General features: G+C 38.5%; 1 protein-coding gene across 1 annotated transcript in view; it reads right to left on the minus strand.

The window, feature by feature from the left end:
• The window catches only part of DNAH11 (dynein axonemal heavy chain 11), a 307,848-nt gene that overhangs the window by 252,563 nt on the left and 34,712 nt on the right, over positions 1-20,573 (minus strand). Inside the window, exons 11-20 of the mRNA XM_019651988.1 lie at positions 20,243-20,367; positions 19,487-19,682; positions 16,744-16,848; positions 16,197-16,589; positions 7,998-8,330; positions 7,531-7,785; positions 7,283-7,452; positions 6,647-6,869; positions 2,586-2,702; positions 2,385-2,471 (exon numbers count right to left, since the gene is read on the minus strand). Of these exons, the coding sequence (XP_019507533.1) occupies positions 2,385-2,471; positions 2,586-2,702; positions 6,647-6,869; positions 7,283-7,452; positions 7,531-7,785; positions 7,998-8,330; positions 16,197-16,589; positions 16,744-16,848; positions 19,487-19,682; positions 20,243-20,367 (2,004 nt within the window). The remainder of the gene's footprint in view (positions 1-2,384; positions 2,472-2,585; positions 2,703-6,646; positions 6,870-7,282; positions 7,453-7,530; positions 7,786-7,997; positions 8,331-16,196; positions 16,590-16,743; positions 16,849-19,486; positions 19,683-20,242; positions 20,368-20,573) is intronic.

Consider the following 20,573-nt stretch of genomic DNA (forward strand, 5'->3'; position numbering starts at 1 on the left):
TGTGTGTGTGTGTGTGTGTGTGTGTGTGTGTGTGTGTGTGTGTTATTCTAAGCCTTAGCAAGGACTGACCGGTAATCTCAGAGGCTCGCTTCACAGGTCTGAAGATTTTTCCCTAGCCACCCTTTCACTCAGGGTATATAACCTCTTAAGAGCTATCCATCCAGGTTTCAGCTCTCTATTTTTTCCCTGCCCATTAGAGATTTCTCTTGTTTTCTTGGGAACTCAGCAACAGATTTAAAATTGCACGTTTATGAACATGTTTCAGCATCTGCTTTACAAAAGAGGGATTTTCAAAATGTCTAGTCTATCATACTCCCCAAAGCCAACAGCCCTTTTCTTGATTTTTAATCATTTCCCTATTACTTATACTCATTCAATTATTCCTAGAAATATATATATCCAGTTATGTTAATTCAAGTGTATACTGTATCTTTGGCTATGAAAAAACAATAGCATATAACTTTACCAAGGAATCAGTTATAACAGGAGAGATTCACCATACTACTCCCCTTGAACCTGGAGGGTCAATGGCTTCCCTCTTGCAGGGTGAGGTGCCTTGAATATTAGGGTCTATAAAACCAGCCCAGAGCAAAGCATATACATGCCTTTAGTTGAATCCAGTTAAATAATCCAGTTAGCTATGCATGCTGAGCAAACACACAAGAAAATTACTTCAAGATATAGGTAACCCACCCCAACTATATTCCAAATATCCCTTAACACATTCTGTAGGTACAATGATAAGTATCTCTGACTTTTAAACATGTAACTATATGTTGTTACAGGATAGCACGCAAATGGTAGGATTCAATAAATGATAACTGTAGTAAATGTTTACATACAGCATATTGGTTAGTCAAGTAAAAATGTCTCCCCATTCACAATCTGTTCAGACCACCTGAAATTTAGACATATGCTTTAAAAAAAAAACACAAATTAGCATATTCTAACCTACTCCCTTCCAATGAATATATTAACCACTTTTCTTCAGCCAAGTAAAAGAGAAGACCTTATGCTACAGAATGGTGTTTTCTGAATGTGTTTAAAGCCGTTAAAACTAAATTCAACTCAAAATTTGTCAAGAGAGGTAACAACTGTGTCAGCAGTAAGTTTTCTACCCGTCTAACGAGTAAAGACTATCTCCAGCATGAAGTAAAATCAGAGAGGCAGCCTAGATGAGGAACTCAGAAAGATTCCCAGCTCCTGAATCTAAACTTCACAAAGTCATGTTCTCATTTTGGCTGTTAGGCAAAAAATTCCTAGAGAAACAAAAGGTATTTTCCTGATAAAAATCTAAAACATTTTTCAAGCCTCACATGAATTACCATTTTGAATTATTTGCCCATTATATTCATTCTTAGCATTAACCATAATAAAGCAGTTCATCATAAACTAGGATTGAATGACTCAATCATATTTGTTAAGAATACGTTACGGGCTTTCCTTACTACATATGATTAAAAGTATTGGCAAAATATCACATGGTAAACAGTATACTATTAAAATTCCAGATATTTAAAAACAAAATTAGACAGCTATAATTTTACTACCAGTTCTGTCACTTACTGTGTAATCTCCAACAAGTTTCTTAATTATACATGATTGTTTCTTTATCTGAAAATAGGAGAATAATAGACCTTGCAGGACATTTGATCCAAGGACAAAAGGTCCTTGATATTTGGTCCTGTCCAAATCCAACATCCACACTTAGAAAATGTCACCAGGTTCAAAGAGCCCACAATGTTTATTTATACTTTTCCTTTACAGGGTTAATATATTAAAAATACTACCATGTTTTATTGATAGTATTCATAGGTTCAAAAATTGTGTGTGTCTGTATTGCCAGTAATAACCCTTCTTGCCTCAGTAGCCTGCCTAGTAATGGCACATGGGGTTACATAGGTGGACTGGGGTTCAAATCTAGCAAAACAGTTAGATTTATATTAACTATGCATGTTTTGGCTAGGACCAAAGTTCAAGGACCCTTTGGCATGAACCAAATGTCTACAGACATTATAGACAGGACCAAATATCTACTAATCATAATACTAGTTACATCATAGCGGTATTACAAGAACTGAAAAAAATAATGTAAGTAATATGCTTATCAAAGTTCTTGACATATACATAGTAAGTGCTCAAAAAATAGCAGTTGTTACTTTCACTAGGATGATTGATAATGATAGCAATTTTGGGAGACATGATTTAAAGCAACATAATTTATTTGGGGAAAGTTGTTTATAACTGCATTTTAAGTATAGATAAATCTCAACTCCTATAATTAATTGCAAAACTAAGGCAAAATGAAGCAGTATCTCAGTGTCTAAATTTACTTTCTAATGTATCTATTGTAACACACGCAAGATAATGGGGATCGGCATTACCTTATCAAGCACTGTATATGGATTTTCTGCCTTAAAACTGAAAGGAGCAGAGAATCTGAATCTCTCTCTGAACTCAGCCTGCTTCTCCTGATCAGGGAGAGAGAAAGAAAACAAAAATGAATCTCAAACAAATAGCTTCAATTATCCTTGTAAAACTTTTCTTAAAAAATAAAAAATAAAAAAACTTGGTTGCTAGCTTACATCAAACAAAACACATTTTTTCCTTATAAGAGTGACTTCTGCATTTTGGAGAGGTGAAACTTCATGTCTGACAGTTGCTGCAATCTTTTTGGTAGTTTCCCATCTTTCAGGTAATTCCTACAAAAACACAGGTGCAAATGGGAAATTACTTCAATGCCTAAAACAAACCAACTCCATAACATTAAATAATTCTAATCTCTTTACACTAACCCATGACGTCTTCTCATTCTTCTATAAGAGAAGGAGTTTATCTCAAAGAAGATTAAAGTGACTAAAATGCTTAGAGTCAGGCTGAAGTCCAGACTGACCCACTGGCACCCTTGGATTCTTATCTTCCAGCCATAAACTAGAGTTGTCCTCTAGTGTTCGTTTTATCTCAGAATAACTGAAAATCTTTTCAAAATAAACACAATTTTCCAAATTGTTTTGCTTTTGAGGGAATAAAATTAAAGTGCTCTGGAAATGACTTTGCTAATCTCTAACAACTAGAAATGGAGCCATGTTTAGCAAGTTAGCAGGTGAAAAAAGATGCTTTGAACATGGCAGGGCAGAGATTAAAACGTGACTCAATCTCATCCTCCGCTTTCCTCTAATCTCAGAAGTGCTGTGTGTACCTGTCTTGATGGAGAGCTGGAACATTTAGGTTAGGTTAATTTTAAATGACTATGATTTTTGAAGTAAGAAGAGACAAAGGGAAGGGAAGGTGAATCCCTATTTGATGTAGGACAAAAGAAGCAAGAAATCGTTCAGGTAGCAACTCCACTGCGCTCTCTCTGACTACAATACAAATAGGACAACAGGAAGTTATTTTCTTTGAAGAGCCATTATGCATAATTGCTGTTGAAAAGCATTCCTTGTATCCAAACAAAATGTTGTTTCTCTGGGTCATCTCCTTGGACACTGAAATTGTTTTGTCATACAAAACCACCCAGAGTGATGAGCCTCTCCTCCTGTAGCTCAAGAGCAAAAATCAAAGGTTCTAAGGACTATTTTGTAACCCTCGATAAATATTTGATGAGTGATTCAGTAACTGCCAATTTTGAAGCGTGAACTGTGCTAAATATAAATTCTATCTGTGCGGTGCAAGAAGTGCTACAAAGATAAAACATTCTTTGGCTTAAATTGTTTAAACCTGTCAGAATGAATGAAAGGCACACACAATAACTATTCTACATGACAGAATGTGTTAACTTCCATCAGGAGGTCTGTGTCGTGGAATTAAAATGCTTGGAGGCGACATGATAGGAATCATGATAGGAATACTGACCCAGGCCAAGAACCAAGGGACCTGGGCCTAAACCTACTTGTCCTTCATCTTGTTCTTTCATCCTTTATCTCATCAAAACTCTGCATCCTCATCTGTACAGAGTCTCACTTTGCATTTTCAGTTGAGCTCATGGAACTTAAATATCACACGAAGTCCCCTTAGAGGCTATGGGTGTGAAGCCATAGAAAGGGTACATAGGTGGGCTCAGGCCCCTCAACCCTCTGTGACTACGCTACACCTTCTGTTACCTGCTTTATATTTGGTGATTCCGTATAAGCGTCCACTTGATAAAAACAGATTTTCATTGAAAACTGAAAGATCAGATGATCCCCAAAATCTCTATAACTGATACGATCCATTCAAGGGGTAACACTGAATCTGAGGCTCAAAGGAATGACTGGGTTTCAACAGGCAAAGATTAGGGGGATCCCTTGAGATCCTGTGAAGTAAGAGTACCAATGCAGGATGGGGTGAGAGTGTGGGCTCTAATGGAAACTGGACAGTATTCAAAGGCCAGGGGCAGTCAATGAAAGTTTCTTAGCAGGGAAGGGGCTCAATAAAATCTGTAAATCGGAGTTTAATCTAGCTTCATGGTATATTGTAGATAGAGTGTGAGGACCCAGCCATATTTCAGAGCTTTCAGATAGAACCAAGCACAGGCAAGTATTTGGAAAATATTGTGACTGCTAATGATTTTGAAGGAGAAACAGTCACTACAGCAAGTTGCTTTAATTAAAATAAAATTGGAGCACTATTATTCTCCACATGAAACTTGCACCGCCTACAATCATAGTTTCTCCCGACCAGCCTGAATCACTGACATAGAAGCACACACATAGCTAAAAGTGTGGTCTGCTTTGAAATATTGACAAGCTTTATATTTTCAGTACTGGCAAAACTTTAAGCAGTGAGCCAAGTGTTTATAATACAATTCCTGGGGAAAATGGCTAAATTCCTCCCTATCAATTACCTGTGTTATGATTAGATTCTCTATACGATAAGGTGAAGGACTGGAGCCAAAGAATATCCAAATCTTTCTAAAACTGAATAAATAAAGTCGCTGTTCTACTGTAACTGTTTCACCCTTCACTCCTGTTAAGTATCTATCCATCCACATCTTATTTCATATCCATGTCTGACTGGATTTTCAGTTCTCAGGACAGCTTATACTTCCGTACAAGTTACCAATTCATATATCGTAATTCTTTATAGTCTTTTTTAAATCAAGAGAGCACTTGTAAATATACTGTTGCATTTAATCCTCACAAAAGAAAATGCGGGACATATAATGGGGCGCTACCATGAAAAAGTCTGGCTGTTCCTCAAAAAGTTAAACTTAGAATTATCATATGACTTAGCAATTCCACTCCTAATTCCAAAAAAAGAAAATATCAAACAGGCACTCAAACAAAGACTTGTGCATAATAGCCAAAAGATGGAAAAAAACCCAAATGTCTATCAACAGATGAAAGGCTAAACAAATCGTGGTGTATGTATATACCCAAAGGAACATTATTCAGCCATAAAAAGGAATGAAGTAGTGATACATACTGCAATATGAATGAACCTCAAAAACACTATGCCAAATGAAAGCCACACACAAAAGGCCACATATTGTATAACTCCCTTTATATGAAGTCTCTAGAAAAAGGAAACCCATAGGTATAGAAAAAGACTGGCAGAAACCAAAAGTTGGTGGCTGGAGGAGGGAGATGGGGAATGACAACTAATGGGTATGGACTTCCTTTCTGGAGTGATGAAAATGTTTTGAAACTAGATAGGAGGTGGTGGTTACACAACACTGTGAATGTACTAAATTCCACACACTTTGAAATGGTTACTTGTGTGTCATATGAACTGTGAATTTCACCTCAATTTAAAAAAAAAAAAAAGAACAGAAAGTGGGAAATGAAAAATGGGGGACAGTGTAGAAAAAAATGAGGTTATTTTGAAGGGTATTTTACTGCACATTCTGAGGCAAGCAGATGAGACAGACTCATACAGTTCTCAAAAATGAATCTAAGTTTGAGTTCCATGCTCTAATCACTGACTAGCATTCAATAAAAGTTTTTTAGTTAATGTGTCCACTGGTTACATTTGCAAGGTTAAAGGTAAGTGCAACCTGAAAACTGGTGGGCAATGTAAATATAGACTATCTATAGAACATTAATATGGGCATGGAAATCGAACCTCAACTAGGAGCTCTTTATTCATGGTTTCAGTCATAACTAAAAAGACTTTGTGCATCAGATGGCACACAGCAGCCACCAAGTTTTTCCAGAGCACGGAAACAGGAGGATGACACAGAAACCCTGTTTAGGAAACACAGTGATTCTACATCCCAGCTGGGCTTTATTCATTCTTTATTAACATGTCCACGGTATGTTTCCAAACACTAGGACACTTCCCAACTGGCAGGCAGCTTTAAATGAAGGAGAGCTCGGATATACTTCATGTGTGAACGTGATGGTTAAAGTGGACCTCAGAAAAGAAACTTAAGAGGCTCTCTACTACCTAAATACCTTCCAACAAGAAGGCAGCAGAGACGGAGGTTAAGAGTGAATACTGTGGCATGAAACACCCCTAGATTCGTGTTGGCTGGATTGACTACTTGTGTGACCTTGAGAAAGGTATCAAGTCCCTTTAAGCTTCAGATTCCTCACCTGTAAATGAAAACGTTAATGTAAACAGTACAGGTTGCTATGAGTATGTCATAAGAGGGTGCATATAAAGAACTTGGCCACTGGAGATGCTCAGTTTATGGTAATAATGATTATTTTACCCCTGCACTTACCTCTAGCTGAATATAGACTTGCTCAGGCATCTTCTGGCCATAGGTTTCCAAGAGTGTGATGGTTTCTTTCAGTGGTTCAAAGAGTTCATCAGTGGCTCTCTGTCGGGTTCTTACAGCCAGAAGATGCCCCATGATATCAACTAAAATATCATGATCACCTTCACTTAATTCCCTCTGAAGTCCAGCATCTGTCTCCTTTATAAATTCTTGGAGCTCAGTCAGACTATTAAATAAATATATATAGACAGACACACACACACAAACGTGCACACACACACATTAAGCTCATTAAAACACTTAGACGTATAAGACTTCTGATTGAATCTAATTTTCATTCTTTAAACAAACATTACTTGTTTGTTTATTATTGTCCATTATTTTCCATATATTCCATATATTCCATATTTTGTCCATTATAAATTTGTCCATTATATATATATATATATATATATATATATATATATATATATATATATATATATATATATACACATATTTGTCCATATATATTTGTCCATATATAAATTTGTCCATTATAAAACGGGCAGTTTTAACGCTCTTAAAATTAATATCTCAATTTTAGAAAGCAGCCAGGTGTTACATTTTAATTCCAAATACCAAAACACAAAAGGCTACCTGTCGATGACAAATCTCAAAAGATGCTCCTGAAACATCCAGCTCCATTTCCTAATAATGTTCAGCAAGCTCGCTTTGAAAGGCTTCATGTCCACCTTCAGCCAACTATCAAATACTCTGAAGTCATCAAACTTGCTCATCTGAACATACAAAGCCTCATAAACATCAATCTACAATTAGAAAAAAAAGAACTATAAGAACTCAACCAAAAGCCAAGAATTACATTACAAGCTAAGAGTTCTCCTTGCCTGTTCCTTGAATTGGTCAAGAGTTGGTGGCTGTTCAGAGATTTCTTCATTTGCTTGAGAATCTATTTCCTCGGGTGACACAGTCTGGCCATACAGAAGAAAATGCTTCATAAACTCAGCTCGGTCATCTACCCAAAGGTAAGCGTACATGTCCAGAGTATTTCTGAAGTCCAAGACTTTGGTGATGACGCCTGCCACTCTGTTCAGTATCTCTTGCCTGACCTCCGCCAGGCCTAACATGTTATCCATATCATTCTAAACAAAAAGAAAACCGAGCACTTCTTAAAACCATCCTTGCTCTAGCAATGACATACAACACAACATTATCCAAGACCAGTCTTCAAAGGCACAGTAGCTGGTAAAATAAAAAATTGTGTTGCTTTTTCCAACTTCCTTGTACTCTCCATTACCCCCAAATTATTTCTAAATCATTAATATAAAAGCTATTACCTTTACAAAGAAAATACCTGATAATTTGGTATTTCCAGATGCGTTGCTACTCGCTTCATCTGGGCAGACATTCTAAAACTACTGCATAGCATTTCTTCTACCAGGTCATAGAAGCCATCCCCAGCTTCTCTTTCTAAAGACGGTTTAAACAGAATCTCAGGGGGCATTAAGATCATTTGTGCTTGAAAAAATGGGGCAGGCTTTAATCGCTTCTCCGTATTCATCAGAAAGAAGTCTAAGTCATGCATTATAGCTTGGAAAAAGCCTTCTACCACGATGTCATCAATGAATTCTACATAAATCTTCCAGGTATCCAGAGAAGGGTTGGCTTTGAAGAGCTTCCTATTTTCCTAGAAACATACAAATGAATAGATGAGTATAAACACTAGTGAGTATAAAAATGAAAGTTTTCCATTTAAAGGGTTAAAGAAGAGACTGAATTTTTGTGCACAACACGGGAACATTCCACCGCGAGGCTGCAGAACCCTAAGCTAGGCGGTCAAGATCTAAGTCAGATTTTGTAACATGTAGTTCGTCCACAAAATACATTCAAAAGTCATTCTTTAAAGGAAAAATCAACTAGATTGAAGAACAAAACGACAGCAACTTGTCTGTTCCCCTTCCCGCAATTCCCCATCACTGTTCCCATCCCCCCAATTACCCAATAAAAATCTTTTTAAAAAAAAGGAAAAATCATCATGAAGACAGCTATCTTCAGGTACTGACCAGAAATATACTAGTCCCCAATGCATTCTAGATGTATTCGACATGGGCTCTAATTCTTGCTCTGTCCCTAACCCTGTGTGGCCTTGAACTCTGCCTTCCAGGGACCTGCTTGCAAATGAAGAGGTTGCCCAAACTCATCCTTCAGAGAACCCTGCTCTGGGATATCCAAAATTCACTAAGTGGGCAAAGTGCTATGTATGCTAGGCCATTTTGGAGATTCACGGTGCGCCTATCATATGAAAGTCTATTTAACTTGGTTTAACCCAATTGTTTCCAAGCGAATATTTCTTGGCAACTACCTATGAGCAGCCTGTGGAATAGTAACTCAGCTTGGGGAACGCTGGTCTGATAAAGTCTAAGCTGTCTTTGTGTTTCATCAATATGAAGTTCTTCTAGCTCTCTAGCATCTCCCAAGAGTGTGGGTGAAATTAGGGACAGGTAGATGGGGCACAAGAGGACCTGGCACAGATGTGGTTAAAGACTGCTAGAGGTCGGGCATGCAGTGTGGCAGGCCTTGTGACATAGATTTGAAAAGGTCTGGTGGGCAGCAAGGTTGATTCCAGAGACATCTTCTGAGTGGCAAAAGTTACAGTCTATACAGACCAGAGGGCAGACGCCTAAGGCAGAAACAACAGCACAGAGAAAAGGGGACACTGGAATGGGAGCTGATTATAAGGTAGACTATGCTCTCTGCTTTCTTTGATTATCTGCTACTGTGGATATATGATCCAGAATTCAAAGGTGTAAAAATCAGAACGACAAAGGTGAGTCTAGCTCCTGATAAAGTAGGCCAGAAATGAGCAAGTCCTAGGGGTTTCTTGACCTCAAACAAATTAGAACTGCCCCTTTCAGGAATACTCTCTTGCCCACCATCCAGGTGGAACTATTTACATCTGTGCAGTATACATGTCCTGCACCCCTGGAGTTGTGCAGTACACATCCTGGGCAGCTGTACACAGCAGCTCCAACTCCTTTGTAGATACTTGAAAGAAGCACAGATCTTAGGGGGAAAAAAAAATCCTTAAACACCACCTTATTCAGTCTCTTCATTTTAAAAATATGAAAACAAAGACCTAAAACACACCAGTGTCACACTTGTAGGAAGTTAGCTGCTAACCAAGGATCAGAAACCATCCCTCTTAGTTCCCCAGGGTAGGGCTCTTTCCAACACATCACAGTAATATACCTGTGCTTGTCTCACTGTTTATACTTTTTCATACCAAGGATCCAGTTTGTATCACTGCAGTGACATTTATATATATATATATATATATATATATACACATATATATATGTGTGTGTGTGTATATATATATATATAAAAGTTCTATTTTCAACAATTTAGGGCAAAGGGAGGAAAAAGAAGAGAAAAGAAGAGTTTTGGGTCACTAAACAATATTTCAGTTTCCTTCCAGACCCAATCTCCCATGGTTCCGCCCTTCCCTCTTCACCTTAAACTCTGACTGCAGACTAGCCACGGGGAGCCCACAAGCCATGAAGGAGGCAGCATGAAAAGGCAGAACTGATTCACCCTCTGCCCTGTTTCCACAGCTTTCCTCCAAACCACATCCCTTACTGGAAGTCTGAGCACCAGGTTCAAAAACATTTGCTGTTAAGAGGGAGGGAGAAAAGTCACTTAAGAGATACAATTTTTAAAAACAAATCATCATTTCATTTCTATTTTGAAATTGAGTTCCCTCGAGTTGGACGCTCTCCTCAGTTCTCATACTGACTTCACAACTTCTTAGTTTTTGGACATAAGGAAACAAAAATGAGTCCATTTATTAGTAGAAAATGTCAACCTTATTCTCTGCAAAACCTTGTTTTGTAATTTTTAGTCATGCATCGGCAATATTTTCGATGCATTTTAATCAGGATTCACAAACCTGACTGGTCTAACACCCCCCAGATGAGTGGTTAAGGAGTATGTTTCTTTTTATTATCAAGAAAATGTAACAGAAAAAACTAATTGTAATCCATCATCTGTCCTCCATGAGACAGATTCTAATGCATAAATAATTATAGGGGTGTCCTAAAAGTCACAGAAAAATTCACAGCATCTCAGCAAACAACTAAGGAATAGTCAATGGCAACACTGAGTTAAGATGCTGCTGAAAAAAACGAATGTCCAGATACATGCCTTCCTTACATGTCAGAACACCCCTGAGATTCACTCAAGGCTCCCAGGCCTGAGGCAGAGGCTTCAGAAGGGGCCTTAGCTCTGCCCACACCTTGATTTCAGACTTCTAGCCTATAAACTGGAAAAGACTAAATGTTTGTTGTTTTGAGACACCCATTGTGGTATTTTGTTATACCAGCTCTAGGATGCTAACACAGTCATTAATCAAAGAAGGCAGGGACAAAAATCTTTGTACTATCAAATTGTTCTCAGCAGGGAAAATTAAAACTTTCTTAGACATTTCAGACAACCTTGGAAGTCAAAAGAAACTTTGGCATCATTATCATCGTCCTTATCATCATTATTAGCTATGTATACTCAATACAGCATATAGAGCGTACCACACCTTACATTTTGGTGGGCAAGTTTGTTACCCTTCAAACACTTTCTTCGCCTGGTATGCAGGACACCACCCTCTCCTGGTTCTCCCCCTCCAGTAAGTTGCCCCTTTTTTGCCCCTGTGGCTGGTTCTTCTTCTCCCCCAGCAGTTTCCTAAGAATGATGTGCCCCAGAGAACAGTCCTTGATTTGCTTCTATCCTCTAACTAGACTGGGTTTGGTGATCTCATTCAGCCTCCTGGCTAAGATACCATTGCCACCAACTTCTCTTTAATTTGCATTTCCAGTTTGCAGCCCTCTCCTAAAATCCAGAGTAGTAAATCCAACTACTGCCACCATTCCTTTAGTGGTCTGACAGACACCTAATCAAATCAAATCAAAACGTCTAAAACTAAAATCTGATCTTCCTGCCTAAATCTCTTCCTCTTATAGCCTTTCCCATCTGAATAATTTGCAACTTTATCTTTCCAGTTGAGCAGGACAAAACTCTTGGAATAATCTTCAGTGCCTCTTTCTTTCATGCTCCCGCCATCCACTCTGTTAGGCAATCCTGTTTGCTCCACTTAATTCAAAATATATCCACAATTCAACCCCTTCTAATCATCTCCACAGCTACCACCTTGGTCCAGGTACCACTACCTGTCACCTAGATTACTGCCACAGTGGCCTGCCAAGCCCCCCACCTTCCCTGGTCTTTCGATAGTCCAATTTTAACACAACAGCCAGAATCCTTTTCAGATGAAAGTTAGATCATATTTACCCCTCTCTCTGAAGCCCTGTAAAGGCTGCCCACGTACCTCAGAGCAAAAGCCAGAGGCCAAAGACCTGTAAGTCCTCCCTGATCTGCCCGCCCCATCCTCACCCCATGAGCATGTTGACCTCACCTCATCCCACTACTCTCCACCTCGCTCCCTCTGCCCCATTCACTTCCCTGCTTTTCAGGGCCACACCAGGTGTGCTCCTCGCTGAAGGCTGCTCCCTGTGCCTGGAACAGTCTTCGCCCAAAGGCCTGTGAGGCTAACTCTGTAACTTTTGTAACTCTGTAACCTGTTTGGCTAACTCTAACTCTGCTCAGATTTTACCTTCTCATGTGGGCCCACCCTGATCATCCTACTTAAAACCACGCCTCTTAAATTTGGCAATATCCAGTAAACTACGTATTACACAATTACTCATTACCCAGCAACCCAATAATTCCACTTCTAGACATTTATCCCAAAGGTATGCTAACGTAAGCGCAAGATGACTTATGCTTAGGCTGTTCATTACAACACTAAGTGTAAGAACAAAAGATGAGCTGCTAAATAAATTATGGTACAGCTACCCGATGGGGTACCAGGCATCTTTAAAAGGGCATGAGAAGAACAGAGCACATGGCTTCAGAGGGACCCTCAGGATGTCATTAAACAAGAAAAGTACCATGTAGAACAGTATGTGCAGCACTCCACGTTTTATGTTAAAGAGGGTGGACATACAAGCAAATACACACTTCCCTATATTTCTAAAAAAGGAATAAATGAAAATCAAATTTTAAAAAACTTACATATAGGGTAGAAGGGACAAGGATGAAAGTTATCTTCTCTGACTGTACCTTGATTTAGGTTTTGACTTTGTAAACACATGAACATTTTCAATAATTTAAAAAAAAAATTCAAAGTGGAAAAAAACCCCAAAACCCACGCCTGAATCCCAGCACTCCAGAACTCACAAGCCCTGCTCTACCTTTATCCTTTTTTTGGCAGCACATAACCAATTCCAACCTCTATGACTTACTGTGTCTACAGTCTGTTACTGCTCTCACTAGAATATGAGCTCCATCCATGAAAGCAAGGACCTTTGTCTGTTCTAGTCACGGAAGTATCTCAAAAACCTAGAATGATTCTGGGCCCATAGGAGGCTCACAATAAGTATTTCTTTTAAGTAAGTAAGTGATGGACTTGTGAGATACATAACTGGTTATATTCAACACGCAGCAGGAAAACCATAATCCATTCATTATCTGTTCTCCCACTGAGTTAGCCCAGAGACAAGTACTTTCACTTCACACATCAGAACACTCAGGCCCCGTTTCTGGAAGACCTACGTTGAAAATCCCTGCTTTCCAGCCTCTCCCCAGGGCACTGTCCCTGCCTCATGCTGTAGCCCTACATGAGGGAGGCAGTGTGTGTCTGGTCTATCTGCCCAAAGGAGACAGGTCATGGTTTGAGAACTGCATCTGCCTATAGAGAAGATTCCATTTAGCAGGGATGCTCAGGAAGAAATACATAAAATNTTTATCCCAAAGGTATGCTAACGTAAGCGCAAGATGACTTATGCTTAGGCTGTTCATTACAACACTAAGTGTAAGAACAAAAGATGAGCTGCTAAATAAATTATGGTACAGCTACCCGATGGGGTACCAGGCATCTTTAAAAGGGCATGAGAAGAACAGAGCACATGGCTTCAGAGGGACCCTCAGGATGTCATTAAACAAGAAAAGTACCATGTAGAACAGTATGTGCAGCACTCCACGTTTTATGTTAAAGAGGGTGGACATACAAGCAAATACACACTTCCCTATATTTCTAAAAAAGGAATAAATGAAAATCAAATTTTAAAAAACTTACATATAGGGTAGAAGGGACAAGGATGAAAGTTATCTTCTCTGACTGTACCTTGATTTAGGTTTTGACTTTGTAAACACATGAACATTTTCAATAATTTAAAAAAAAAATTCAAAGTGGAAAAAAACCCCAAAACCCACGCCTGAATCCCAGCACTCCAGAACTCACAAGCCCTGCTCTACCTTTATCCTTTTTTTGGCAGCACATAACCAATTCCAACCTCTATGACTTACTGTGTCTACAGTCTGTTACTGCTCTCACTAGAATATGAGCTCCATCCATGAAAGCAAGGACCTTTGTCTGTTCTAGTCACGGAAGTATCTCAAAAACCTAGAATGATTCTGGGCCCATAGGAGGCTCACAATAAGTATTTCTTTTAAGTAAGTAAGTGATGGACTTGTGAGATACATAACTGGTTATATTCAACACGCAGCAGGAAAACCATAATCCATTCATTATCTGTTCTCCCACTGAGTTAGCCCAGAGACAAGTACTTTCACTTCACACATCAGAACACTCAGGCCCCGTTTCTGGAAGACCTACGTTGAAAATCCCTGCTTTCCAGCCTCTCCCCAGGGCACTGTCCCTGCCTCATGCTGTAGCCCTACATGAGGGAGGCAGTGTGTGTCTGGTCTATCTGCCCAAAGGAGACAGGTCATGGTTTGAGAACTGCATCTGCCTATAGAGAAGATTCCATTTAGCAGGGATGCTCAGGAAGAAATACATAAAATCCTAGTGCATTCCCATCCTTTTGTCCTTAAGAAGGTAGGAACAATGAGAAACTAATTGCCTCATGTCCCCATCACCAGCGCCCCCCAACTATAAGCACGACATTCCCACTCCTTGCCGTCCCTCCCTCCCATCACTGCAGATGAGCTCACCATGCTCCTATAGAAAGGCAACGTGTACATGTATTTATTGACTCCCATTCCCTCAGGGACTTTCCTGCAACAATATGTTCTTCTCTACTACATCATTCCCATCTACATACAGACATCTTGAAACATTAACCAGTATTAAAAATTAAACCCTCCCTAAGCCTGACAGACATGCCCCAGGTACTGCCCAGTTTTCAGTTCCCGCCACAGCAGAATTACTCAGGCGTGTACCAGCTGTCGCGTCCCATTTCTCCCATCCCACTCCTGTCAACCTTCCACCCTGCACTCTATCATGTCAGCTCCTGTCACGGACAGCAATGACTTCCCTGCTGCCAGAGCTGATGATCAGTCCTCACTTCCAGGTCCTAAACCAGGGTGGGACAGGGTTAAACTTTTCCTCCTCCTTGAAACCCCTTTTTGACTTGGTTTTCAGGGCATCACCTCCCTGGATTTTCCTCCTGCTTCACTGGCCTGATTTTCAGTTCCCTGTGCTAGGTCCTCCTCTTCTCGCTAACCTTAGGAAAGACCAAGGCCAGTAATGGACTCTTCTCTATCTACGGGCAATCCATACCCTGTCTCATCCTCGTCCATGGCTTCACATATCATATGTACATGTTGCTCCTGACTCTCAATTCTGTCACTCACCTGGACTTCTCCCCTGACCCTCCAGACTCCTGTTTGTAATGCCAACCTACTCAAAATCTCCCCTAGGGCAGGTGTGTCTGATTCACTTGCCCAAAACCAAATCCTGTTTTTTCCCTACAAAATCTGCTCCACCATCCTTCTTCCCGTATCAGTAAAGGGAAACGCCATTCTTCCAGTTGCTCAGACCAAAAACCTGAAGTCACCGTTGACTTCACTCTCCTCCAACTGGTCACCGAAAATCAATCCTGTTGGCTCCACCTTCAAAATACATCCAGCATATGATTGCTTTTATCACTACCACTCGGACCCAGGCCATCAACACTTCTCATCTGTATTATTAGAACAATCTCCTAATGGCCTCTCTGTCTACCATCCATTTGCTCCCCTGTGGTTTACACTTAACAGGGAAAGCCTTTGAGCAGAGAGTCTCCGGCTGCTATTTCCCCTCAGAGTGAAAGCTAAGGTTTCATAATGACCATCCTTAGGGTGGCTGAGAGGGTTACTTGAGCTGCTGTAAAGGAGATGCCTGGCACATACAGCCACTCAACAAATAATGGCATCCAAAAGAGGATGTACCTATGACAAAGATCAGGGTCCTCATCTCTTATCTTTGTTTCATCAAACATCTCACATTCCAATCTCTTCCCTCAAGGAACGAGAACAGTGGGGGGATACAGAAATTATAGGCAAGTAATACCAATGCCTCCATTTTAAGTGCTTAACAAAGCTACACATGAAGCTCTTTCAGGCCCACTACGAGTCCTACACATTATGGGAAACATTTCTGCTCTTTTCTAAACTACATGAAAGAATTTTCCATAAATTTCAAAATCTTAAAAGCAGTTACCTCTACCAAGTTGTGTATCTTGCGGCCATCTTCTTGGATGAGCCTGTATTTTTTGGTAAACAAATCACCCTTGTCTTCCAAAGTAAAGGCGGTCTCCCTTCTGTGCTCTCTCCTGGGCAGGAGTGTGCACTCGGCCCAAGCCCTCATGGTCTGCTGCATCACTCTGACGTTGTGCTGCGTGTGCTCAACTCTGCGCTCCAACTCAGAGGTGGCCATTTTCACCCTCTCAATGTATCCCCAGCAGTCATCCTGCCACGTCAGCAATGACACGGCTGCTTGTAGTTGCTCATCCACAGCCCTCAGTTCATCTTCAATCAGAGGGTATTCTACTTCCAGGAGGGTCTGTTTCAGCTTATTATATCCTTGTACAAGGAGTTCAAGATTTCCAATGTACTGAGCAAAGAAAACCCCAAAACAAAAAGTGCCAAATATGTTAAAGCTCCTTTCTCTACTTGAGAGGCATAGAAGTCTCATAGGTCTACATGTTAATAAGTAAAGTTCAAAATATTTCTATTCAAAATATGTCCTACTATCTAAAAACACAAACCTTTAAAATAGTGTCTCTTTTTTTGAAGATGGCTAAGGCCGAATCCGGTATGTCTGATTTCTTCAACATCAAGAGGTATTTTACTTCCCTCAATAAAGCCACTAGCTATTAAAAGGAAATCAAGGATTATTACATATTTTAAGAGTATCATTCTATTTTAACACAAGTTAAAATCAAGACACTTACAATTTTATTCAATGATTGCTATATTTTAAAATTGTCAAAGGGGCTTTTGTTTCATATGCTTTTTAAAAACAAGTCATATACTCCATATGATGTACAAGTATAAATAATAAATGTCTAAATCAATGACAATGGACTGTCAGAGAAAGAACTCGAGCAAAAGACAGCAATATATGCACACCAAGATCTAAAACGGGAGGTCATAAATGGACCTCGGTCTTTTCCCAGTACCATTAGTTCTGTTATAATGCTTCTTTCAAAAGCACAAATTTGTCCCAATGTGATTGATAAAGTAGGGAGCAATCTCAGCACACCACAAAATTTGTCTTTGCATATCTGAAATTTCATCAGCAATAAATACTAGGTAAATGCTAAAACCTGCACCCAGCTGAATCAAACAGCTAAGGAATATGCAAAATGTTCACATGCACACAACTTCACCATCTACTGGGTACCTCGGATCACAGGTGTGATGAGCCACGCCCATCCACTTCTGGCGGTACCACTTCCCGCCTGGTTTCAGATAACCCTCCTTCCACCACTTCACAAAAACACACAAGTTGCAACCCTTCCAACACCCACTTCCATAAACAAACTTCAGGTCTTTGTTAAGGGAAAGCGCCATATTTATAGTATTTATATATTATAATACTTAACTATTTAAAAATGTGAAAAATTACACACCTGTTTTGTTCTAGGTTCCTATTTCTTTACTGTGTCACTGACAAAGTTTTTGAGTACTGTAGTCCTATTTTCCCCATAAGCTCTATACTTTTTATTGAGCTTTTTATTATATGCAATCTTTCATAATACAGTGATTTTTAGGCATGCATATGTCATGTAGCAGAACTGACTGTACCCCTAAATCACAGCTTCTGAAGAAAAGACCACACAACATGCTTAAGAAGGTAAACCAGTTGACTTTCTTAGGTTGTCTAGTACAATATATTTTGTGTTCATAATCTATATTTTGTGTGTTTATAATCCCTTCAAATAGAATCACAGGAATGATCCCTAAAATGTCTCAGGAATTTAATTTCTAAATATTGGTTTTATGAAATCAAGAGGTAAAGGGATTCCTCAATTCTCTAGGTCACATATTTATGTACGTGTGCTGAGGTTTATAAACAAAATTAAGTGATGGTATTCTTTATAACATTTTAGTGAAACAGATCAAAATTTGGGTACAGATTACAACTATCCAACTCAGTGAGGCTAATTTTCCCACTTCCTAAGGCATACATTCAGACCGCCGTGAAAAATAAGGTAATCACTAAAAATGAATATACAATCTTCACTATCTAGAAATTCATCTAGGTGTTTACTACTTTTTTTGTAATGGCAACTTTCAAATAGATGTTCTTCTATGCTTTCCTGTAAAGCATATTCATGTTAGTAAATAGAAAACAAAGCTTCTTTTGTGACTCCTACCTAGCTATCAGACTTAGAGATAGTTTGTTTTATATATTTTTATATATATATGATATATATGCACATATTGTACATTATATAAATATATACACACATATTTATATAATTGCTATTAAAGCTCCTGTGCTACCATTATTATATAACATGTAATGAAAATGTGAGAAAATAAACATATTCAGAAAATATAAAATTTCTCTGTTATGTGGTTTAAGCATGATAACAAAAGATCCGTTTAATAAGGGTAATTCTCCTAGATACTATTTAAAAGTATCATTTTAGACATTTATATGTTGTTTTATGGGTTTTTTTGAAAACTGTTCTATAAAAGTTACAATCAATTTAACCAACATATTCAATTTTATTAATCCCTTCAAAGGATATCATGACAATCAAAATTTACCATTGTCCACCCAAAGCATGACAAAGGGTTTCTCATTGCATATATCCTGTTGGATTCCCCAAATCTTAACTTACATGATGAAATTTTAATTAAATAAAAATACTGGTATATGTACTATGAATATAATTCAAGCCAGAAAATATCTGATAAAAGACTAATGATTCCATTCAATTGGGTTAAGCATTTATTAAGAATTACCAAGTGCCAGATACTGTACTTGAAATATAGAACACAAATACAGAGAGGGTGCCAAAAAAAAGTATACACATTTTAAGAAAGGAAAACTGTATTAAAATGGTAATAATATATATTGATAACAAAAGATGAATACAAGTCACGTTTGACTTCTGCAATTACAAGAGGTGCTCACAGTGGTTCTCATCAGTGTCCAGACACTTCTGATTACGGAGAACTACTGCTTGAGCAACGTTGACCAAAGTGTCCGCTTGTATACATTTTTTTGGCATCCCTGGTGTACAATGAAATGGACCCTACTCTCAACTAGCTCATTATCAAGTGAAGATGGAAGTTGTAAATAAATTATTATGAGGTAAAATAGAGTAATAAACGTAGAACTTGGGAAACAAATCTCTAAAACACCTATTAGAAGTTGGTTTCAGTTATATTCCTCATAGCACTGTCATTTTCCCACAATATAAATGACTGTAGATATCAGAAATATAATAAAAACGACATCTACAAAACATCTTAAAAACATCAAACCCCTACCTTTGGGTCAAAGTTGACACTGAGAAGACCATTTATGGCACTGAATTTAACCAAGGGTTGATTCAAACTGAATTCACAGATTTTATCCACGTTACTTTTCCATTCATTATAGATACGATTTTCAAATTGGTCTAGCAAAGTTGTCATTTCATCATACTTCTGATAAACTAAGGCATCATCGGGACTTTCCAAGAATCTGTAGGAATAAGGTTTTTTTCCACTTTTCTATACATTAGATAGATTTCAGCTTAACTACTTTACAATAATATACAATACAAAATAAAGTACACTATAAAAATCAGGAAGAGAAGCAATAAAGGCCAAATAATGTTGTGACTTGTCTTAATAGATACGATTATGCAATGAATGGAATGCCAAAGACTTTACTAAATGCCAACAGCAACAAGTTACCAATTCCTACAAAGGAAAGAGAAAGGTACAGAACTCTGCACACTAAAAGGAGGGTTAGTTATTGGACAAAGGAAAAACAATAACAAAGAAACTACAAATATATTGTGGGTGAAAAGGAAAAATGAAAAGAAAAAAAGGACCTGAAAATGTGGAAATATATAAAGTTATGAGTCCCATTAAACACATTCCAAAACCATGGGGATGAATCTTCACCGATGAGCCCAGCCAATGAAAAGAGTTATCTGCAATGACTCTCTAAGAGCGAAAATGAACAGCTCCTGCCCTACATAAAAATCACCTATAGCATTAGGGTAATTTTACCATGAAATAAGCCTGGCTACTTACAGATCCTGAAGAGATGCAAAGTTTGACCAAAACTTTTGAAGTCGTTCAAGGACCTCTTTAGCCCATTTGATATTTCCGGATGTAAATGGCATATTCTTGTTAAGAACTACATTTCCGCATTCAATCTGCAAATTGTTATTTTGGTGAAGAGGAAGAAAGGGAACATTTAATCAGAGTGCATTCCAACCTTGTAAACAGTTGTTCATTTTAGTACTTTTACAGTACAAATATGTAAAATATATGTATTAAGTAGCTTGATTAGAAGAGTTATGGTCCTAAAGCACATTCTCTACCTCCATAAGGAAACCAATTAAATAAAAGCATAAAGCCT

Source organism: Hipposideros armiger, unplaced genomic scaffold (genome assembly GCF_001890085.2).
Source record: "Hipposideros armiger isolate ML-2016 unplaced genomic scaffold, ASM189008v1 scaffold_171, whole genome shotgun sequence".
In the NCBI taxonomy this organism is placed as follows: domain Eukaryota; kingdom Metazoa; phylum Chordata; class Mammalia; order Chiroptera; family Hipposideridae; genus Hipposideros; species Hipposideros armiger.